At 39.1% G+C, this 8,658-nt stretch overlaps 1 protein-coding gene across 2 annotated transcripts in view; it reads right to left on the bottom strand.

The window, feature by feature from the left end:
* Positions 1-4,478: 4,478 nt before the first annotated feature.
* Positions 4,479-8,658, bottom strand: part of PPP4R2 (protein phosphatase 4 regulatory subunit 2) — a 42,889-nt gene continuing 38,709 nt past the window's right edge. For both annotated transcript variants that reach the window (XM_081276252.1, XM_081276253.1), the window contains 3 exons: positions 8,470-8,613; positions 7,118-7,407; positions 4,479-6,899 (listed from right to left, as the gene is read on the bottom strand). In XM_081276252.1, coding sequence (XP_081132378.1) covers positions 6,580-6,899; positions 7,118-7,407; positions 8,470-8,613 — 754 coding nt within the window. In that variant the 3' untranslated portion in view covers positions 4,479-6,579. The remainder of the gene's footprint in view (positions 6,900-7,117; positions 7,408-8,469; positions 8,614-8,658) is intronic.

The raw sequence follows: 8,658 nt of genomic DNA, 5'->3' as shown, positions 1-8,658 counted from the left end.
CTTCTCTCTCTGTCTACCTCCTGGGTGCCACTCTCACCCAGACCTGGCAAGTCTCCCAAGACCAGACAGTGCCTACGCCTAATGGGCAAAACCAACGGGCTAGCAACACAGAGTCCCTGACCCTGGTTTTGATCTACATCTGAAGGGTCCCAGGGGAAGTGTCTGTCTTTACCTCAAACATCTTACCCACAAAATATTAATGTCATGGGAAGGCAAATATCACATAATGGGTGACATTTACTGAGGCAATGTGGAGGAAACAGTAAGTGCATAACTAGTGCTATTATTATCTTGGTCTTGACCAAGACGGAAACCTGCACTCGGATTCCAATAAAACTACTGTCCTCTTCAGGGACCATGTGCCATTTCCTTTCTTCCTCCCATGTCTTCCTCAAAAAAAAAAAAAAAAAAAAAAAATCAGATCCGAGACTTTAATTATAATCAGAGCTTCTAGTAACCCTACCAGGTAGATGTTCCTAGTTCATTTAATGAATAAGGAAACTCACCAAGATTCCCCAGCTGGGGACGGTGAGGTCACCCCGCCTTACTGTGAAGCTAAGGGAGGAGCCCAGCTCTCCTTGCACCTCAACTCATAGACCACCTTGAGTTAAACACCTGCACTGCCGGTCTGGGGTGTAGCTCAGTGGCAGAGCGCCTGCCTAGCACATGCTAGGCTTTGGGTTCGTCCCACGCACTGCAAAATCCAAACAACTCACATTTTTTGCCCACTATTCAACAGGTAATGAAATTCCCCAAAGGTCAAAACTGGGCTGAGTCTAAATGACACAATACCTTTATTTTATTCATTCATTTATTACAGTAACTATGCAAGTTGCCACCTAAGGACACCAATGCTTTTTTGTATCCTTCCTCTGCTGCAAAAAGTGGAATAACGGTGATACACAGAATCCAAGCTAAAAAGACACCTGGACTTCTTTCTGTGCCTTACCATTTTTTTTAGAACACTTAAGAAAAACATTGGGAACTGTTCTCTAGCTCTTGTACCTGGAATATACTTCAAATGTTCAATCTTGAAATATCAAGTATTATGACCAAAAGACAACAAATATAGAGATATAGTTGGTACAGTGTATCAAATCCCTGGTTCTAGCGAAACATACTTGGTGAGCTGCTGAGCCACCGCTGGACCCTGACGGCTCCACCTGGAATCCTTCCTCGCACCCTTCCTCGCACTGCCGGGAGAAGTGGTTTTTGCACAACTCTGGAGCACCTCACTCATTTTTCCAACAGAAATGTTATTATTGCTACTTAATTGCTATAACACACTCACCTTAAGGACTAAACAGCTTCGGGTATAATGGCCTTAGCCGCAGTGTTAATCATTTTTGAACAACTGTATCCTGAATTCCAACCAAGTAAATTAACTTTAGATACCAACTCAGGCTGAAAGTGGGACCTCACACACTCCCTACTGCACAGAGGAACTTTCGGTCACCATTAACGAGACTCACCCTTCTAAGCTGCAGAACTTTGTGCAATGCAAAGAAGAGTAGGATTCAAAATGAATACTAGCCACATTCACCCCTAAAATTCTTAGCAAATATAAACAGCTTTAAAAATCTCACATCACCATCTGTGGCAAGTTTTTCTTTTGGTACTAGGGATTGAAGCCAGGGTGCTTAACCACTGAGCCATACTCCCCCCCCCCTTTTTGAGACCGAATCTTGCCAAGTTGCTGAGATTGACTTTGATCCTCTTGTCTCAGCCTACCAAGTGTCAGGGATTACAAGGATGCACCACTATGCCTGGCCCACAATTTTGTTTTTTAAACATTTTTAGTTGTAGATGGACACAATACCTTTATTTTATTCATTTATTTCTTATGTGGTGCTGAGGACTGAACCCAGTACCTCACACATGCTAGGCAAGTGCTCTACCACTGGGCCACAATTTCTTGATACAAATATTATTGATCCAAGACCAAGTCCCATAGCAACCTCTAAGGCAGGACTTGGGTGGCCTAATAACACCACCTCCCACTTGCAGAAGCACCTACCCTCCAGCAGAGAGAGCCATGCTGTGCTTTTCATAGGTCAGGGGTAGCTGGTCTGATATTCACAGACATCTTTGATGGGGTGCTCATACTTGGTAACACAGTCCAACTGCATAATGATCTCTAAGCAAGTCTAGTAGTGTGCACTGCTCTCAACTCCACGAACCTAGCATCTCAGAAAGGTTTAGGGATGAACTCAGTACCTTCAACATAGAAAAAGGACTAGTAAAACTAAGGAATCAGTCAGGGTCCTCCTCGCCCAGTTGCTTTTGACTCACCCATTGGCCAAGCACCAAACTGAGCTGTAATGTTGCAAAATGAGCTAACCCGTGGAGTTTGCAGACTATAACTGCTAGAAGGAACAGAAATATGCTCATTAAACAGCAAAGTAGTCAGAAATCTAATTATTGGTCAGTGGAAAAAAAAATCAGTCTTCCCACAAACTCATCTTTAGCAAATAAAATTCAGTGGGGGATGTTACAGAGATTAAATATGAAGAACCTGAAAGAAGTTCCCTGCTTGTCATCCACTGATAGGTACAAAGAATGGAACTGCAAGTCAAACTCAACCCACCTCTCCAAGTACCACACTTCTTCCCACACAGGGACTCAAAAGTGTGTGACTCAGGAGAGCTGGGCATGCACTTGTGACCAATCAGCCAGCAGAAATTTTACATGGATAAATCTGGATTTGGTCAGATAATCAGGCTTAAAATGTCAGGAAAAAGCCCACAACTTTCCAATCAACTCTGCTCCATCTCCCTATTGAACACGCCAAGATCACTTAAGAAGCAGGACTGTAACAGTTACACATTAAGCTTCTCTTCAGAGATCAGAAAATGCTCTTGATCCTCGACTATCTAAGGTGGGCCAGGGGCGGGCGGGGTGAACCAGTAAAAAAAAGTCATTCCACACAGGAAGGTAGTCTTCTAATTTATATTTTATTGCATTACGAAAATAATACATTTATTTGGCAAAGTAATCTAGGCTCCAAGTTGAAATAAAATTCTGAAGTGTACTGATTATTTCTTAAATGTGAAAGATGTATTCTAACCAATACATACTAGCATCCTTACGAGGCCAATAACCCAGTAAACCTAATTTTAATAATTCCATATGAAATTACAAGGTGTTTTTCCATTCATCCATTTTATGAGTAGCACAAATCTCTGGAGAACTGACCTTCGTTTTATCAAAATCAATCCATTTAAAAAACTCCTGCTCAGAAGACAATCTGAAGCACTACCCAAATGTTTATTTCCTTTGGTTCTGCAAGTTACATTTTCATCCTTACCATGTTACATTTTTTTCACAAATCAAACATTGCAGCAGCTTTAGATTCTGCCCAAGTACCTTTATAAGTGAACTAGTATATTACATTTACATTATTTGAAAAGTTGCTGATTTTACAACTTTTTGGGATAAATACATGCCTATCTACACCAGCAAAATAAAATACTCTGAACCTCAATGCTTAACAGGCCACGCCATCCAGCCCCGTCCTTGGGAGGCCTTTGCACACCAAATGCTTCTTACTCCCTGATGGGCAACTTCATCACTCAGGCTACACTCCTGAAAGGTGTAGATGCAGATAAGTACTAAGTGGATTAAATCTATCTAATAATCAACATTTAAAATATAACATTTTCACTAATTTCTGTTCTGCTATATTTCTGGAACTGAAAAGATATATTTTCCAAAAAATGTAAGAGAATTTTTGTTATCACTTTTTAAAAGGGAAGAGTGATTAAAAACACATTATATTTATATTGTCTTTCCTCCTTAGCATCTCCAAATTATTTTTACACGTTGGGTTCAAAGACTAGAGCAACAGGTAAACAATCTGTTCAAGGTCAAAAAAATACCTTTAATCACTCAAGCCTTGCTTCTCCATTTCAACTTCCTGATAGCACTTTGTTCCATGTGTTAAGGAAATGAGCTGAAAAAAAAAAGCCGTGCACCAGTCAGCCCGCTGCCCTCAGGCCTGACGTTCTCTGGTGCAGTTGTCAAAGTGCACATCTGCACATCTGTGGAGATTTGCTTCCCAATGGCCACCAATATCTAAAGCCAGCTCAACTAGGTTCCCAATTCAATGACAGAAGTATTCCACCTATCCTAAAGAAGATACTCCATCAGCATTCCACAGTTATCTGTATAAACAGCAACAATTTTGATCTATGATCGACATGTGAACATCTAATAAATATTAAAACAATTAAAACTACAGATTAAAATGCAGATCCCTCATAGAGTTAAGTGATGTCATTTTGGTACATTCACCATTATTGTACTTTATTTAATAAAGAAATACATTTGCCCTTGCAAAAGTAGCAATTGCAAGTTTACAAGTAAAACCACAGACCTCAAAGTCATGATGCTAAATCTTCAACTTATAACGGACAAAAGTAAAGATTTGTTTACAAGTGGTCCATGGCACTATAATTAAAATAAAACATATCAAAAGGTCACAGGAGATTAAAGAATAGGTTTATTGACAATAATTTCATAAATATTCTAAAGAAAATTCCTAAATCTCTAAACTTAAATGTTTAAAATCTGTTCTCATTGGCAAAATATCCCTCAACAAAATAAAGTAACAGGTCACTATGAATGAAAGTCACATTTAAAATTGCTTCATTTTAACATCATCGCAAAAACTTTTAAAATTTTACAACGTTTGATTCCCCCCTCTTATTACAGTAAATCAATATTCAGTTTTTAACTATCAGACATATTCATAAATATATCATCGAGCTGCTTGTGAACCTGTCAAGTCAGTCAGTAGTATATACCCTACAAACATACGTGGCGTCCAATCATTTGGGTATTTTTTAGTCATAGCAATTTAAGTAGTCAAAATGCAAAACTTGTGGTTTCCCTCCAAATCACCCAAAGCATATGATACAGTGTGAGAAATTGTTTGCATGTTTTTTATAAGTTCATCTGTGTACTTCAGGTATCTGAAACTAAAAAAAGGGATTCTTTTGTATTTTGATAAAAATGTACTCGAGTATTTCATAACATGAATATTTATTGCTTCATATGAATACTGTATTGAAAGCCCAAGCATTCGGTTTACACACAGAAATTATACAATTATATACCGCTTCACAAAGGCAGTGAACACATTACACTCTACAAAATCTACTTTACAGAAATTTAAAAATTCTAAATATCAAAAGGTACAGCTGAAGAAACAGGTATAAATTTGGCAGCCAGTAATTTTGACAGGGAAGTTGCAGCTTGCATGACTTTAAATATGTGAATTTGAAAATATTGAGTTTAGAGTAATCATTGTGCTTTGTGTTGATCTGAAAAATATAACACTGGCTGTCGAAGAAGCATGTTCAAAAATATTAATTCACTTCAAAATGTCATACAAATTATGGTGGTTTCTATGCAACCCCTAAAGCTTCAGTCATTTTAGCTCAGGTACATTACTAAAGTAATATATTAATTCTTCCAGTACAGTGGTGTTTCATACCATTGACATTTGCATACTCTAGAATAATTTAGAAAGAAATGTGTAATATTCACAATGTTCAGAAAAGCAAGCAAAAGTTTAAGGAACCTGCCTGGTTCTTCTGAGATGGGCTCGCGTCAGCTTCATAAGCATTCACTCAGGAGAACAGTCAGCTGATTTGTGAACACAATTCCCAAGATAAAGCACATTTTCTCATAAATAATGAAGTCTTTTTATCAGGCACCTCTGAAGTATACAAAAGAATTCTAGTTTGAACAGATCTCTTGGAATGTGTTTAACCTGGTATTACAACAGATTTAGATTTCCAGGGTTTCACAGGGCCAGATTTTATGTGAATTACTCAGAAGAGAAAGAAAATGTCTCGTGAAAGAGGTGAACTCAATTATCACCAATAGAAAATTATCCACTGTAGTCATCTCTTATAGAAACAGAAAAATATAACATTTTCCCCCTTAGAATTATATATATATATATATATATATATATATGTATGTATATATGACTTAAAGTTCCATTGTACATAGTCAACCAATAAAACCTGGAAACCAGCATGAAACCCTATAATTCACATGTTAAAATGTTGAAACTATGACCAAAATATGAAATCTGCTACAGCTGTCAGAAAGAGACAAGATGTAAAGCTTTCTTGCACATGTATAAACTAAATGTGATAATCTTGAAGTTTTCAAAATTGTAATTATAATGTTCCAGTTTAAAAACTTCTAAATTAAAAGAAAATCTATACACAAACCACTGATTTGACCAGACACCAAAAAAAAAAAAAAAAAAAGGAAAGGAAAGAGAGAAAAAAAAAAAAAAAAACAGGCAAAAACAACAACAACAGAAAAATCCCCAAAAACAAAAAATAGATAGCGATAAGCAGGACCCAGAGGAGCTGCTATTCACAGTTCTTACATGTACAACTCTTTCAGGATTCACACTTAAAGTACTTTTTAAAGCACTTTAACAACCTGCTTCTCTTTCTCTTGTAAAACTAAAGGTCCACTTTATTACATAAAAGTTTTATACAGTGTAAAACCAGAACTGTATGTAAAATACGGCATCTAAATGTGGTGAAGTAGTCAGTCTTGCTCCATTGGTTCCTCGGGGACTTCGGTGGCATCCTCGTCATTTTCCATGGAGGATTCTGAGAGAACCTCTCCAGTTTTACTGGAACTGGATCCTACTGATTCTTCTGTCTGGTGGCAGTCAGAATCACTACTTACAGGGCCCCGGGTGTCACTCCCTTCAGAATGTAAATCCTTCTCAGCTCGAGACACAGCCGATTCCTCCACCTGACTCTTCTCCTCAGAGGTCTCCTCGTTCACAGTTAAGGCATCATCAGGTTCTTTTTCTTGATTTTTTCTTTCTGGGATCATTTCTCTCGATGTCATAAAAGACTCTAAAAATAAGCAAATGTTGTTGCAGTTAAATGTATTTTCAAAATACCTCCACAGTCACGTGTCATGAATTCTGATATTCTACAGTCAAATAATTTCCCCTCAAACTCAGCAGCAAGTACACACAGTGGCCAACGTCAGCACTGTAAGGAGTTCCATTATGTTAAATTCTTTCACGAAAAACAAGAAAGCACACCCTTCTACAGATGTCTCTAAATACCTTCTTCTTCCTCCTCCTCCTCCTCCTCCTCCTCTTCTGTGCAGTGCTGCTGGGTACAACTACTTCCTTTGTCCTTGTCCTGAGATGATGATGGTGCCTCCGCGTCCTCCGCCGGGACCGAAGCCCCCTCACTGGACGTGGTCTGACTGGACGTCTCTCTGACTTCCCCGTCTCTGTCAAACCTGAGTCTTTTGGCCTCGTGCCCTTCAGCCTCCACGGCATCGTCATCTGAATGTTTGTTTTTTATAGGACTCACTGAAGACCCTTCTGATTCAGATGCTGGAGAGTCACTGAAAATGTTGTTTTAAAGTGTCGTTAATACTATTTTCCTCAACTTCTACATTCTTTTAAATTGTATTTTAGTGCCAAAGTTACACTGTCATATCTGTTTGAAGAAAAACATTAGAGAATAATTTCAAGGCAACCTAACTGTTCCATGAATGTTTCTCATTAGTGCCGAGTCACCAAGTTATTGCCACTTTTCTGGGCATTTCCCAGTAAGTTAAATACCGTGACCCTGAAACTAGAGGTCCCCCAGATTTACACACTCAAGTCCTCTCACTTAGTCTTCTTTCCCCTTAATGTGACAGAGAAACTCTGAAGTAAAATAAAAAGTTCCCTTTCATAACCCATACTAAGAAACTACTCAGAATTTCAATTTCTTTTGTCAAGTAACTTTTGAAAAAAAGACAAAAACTGAATCATGACTACTTTACTTTCTTGGGACAGAACCTATGTGCGATAATCTCCCCCAAATCAGCTGTTTTAATGTCTTTTGTCTACCTTACTCTGTGTTAGAGAGAGCCAAAGATCCTACCACAAAACTGCAACCCTGCCTGCCCTCGGTGTCTGCGGAGCCCTGGCTCAACATGGCACACCTGTCTGCACAGCACCACACACGTCCTCCCCAGGGCTCCCGACAGCTCCAGTCACTCGCAACTCTGACACAGTGCGAGTCCAGGTAACACCTGTTCTGCTCTACTGTCTAGGGAACAGGAAGGGGAGAGAGTCTACACATGCTTACTACTGACATACTGTTTATTTTCCAAAATATTCTTTTTAAAAATATTTTTATTTTTTAGTTGAAGGTGGCAACAATACCTTTATTTTTATGCGGTGCTGAGGATCGAACCCAGCGCCCTACACATGCTAGGCAAGCACTCTTCCTCTGAGCCACACCCCAGCCCTCCCAAATAGTCTTGATCCTTGTTGGCTGGATCCACAAATGTGGAGCCCACAGGTGGGAAAAGCCGACTGTACACTGTGAATGGTAACTGGGTCCTGAAAACCATCAATAAACGTTAATGTCTGGTGAAAACAGCCTTCTGTTTTTAAACAGAGCACACACAAACCTGTGGTTTTTTTCTTCATTATGTGGTGAGTTTGACTCTTTGCGGTCACTGCTCTCGGGCAAACCGTTGGTTGTCAAGGGGGCGGATAAAGACACCTTTGGTCGATTCAGTGGCCGGGGTGTTCCAGGCCCATTTATATTAGACCTGTAAGACATATCACCATCACTTCCCCCTTTTGTAAAAAGCCAT

The sequence above is a fragment of the Spermophilus citellus genome (assembly GCF_964194105.1).
Source record: "Spermophilus citellus genome assembly, chromosome: 19".
Taxonomy (NCBI): domain Eukaryota; kingdom Metazoa; phylum Chordata; class Mammalia; order Rodentia; family Sciuridae; genus Spermophilus; species Spermophilus citellus.
Note: the sequence above shows the minus strand (reverse complement) of the source record. Positions and strands in the feature narration are given on the sequence as shown.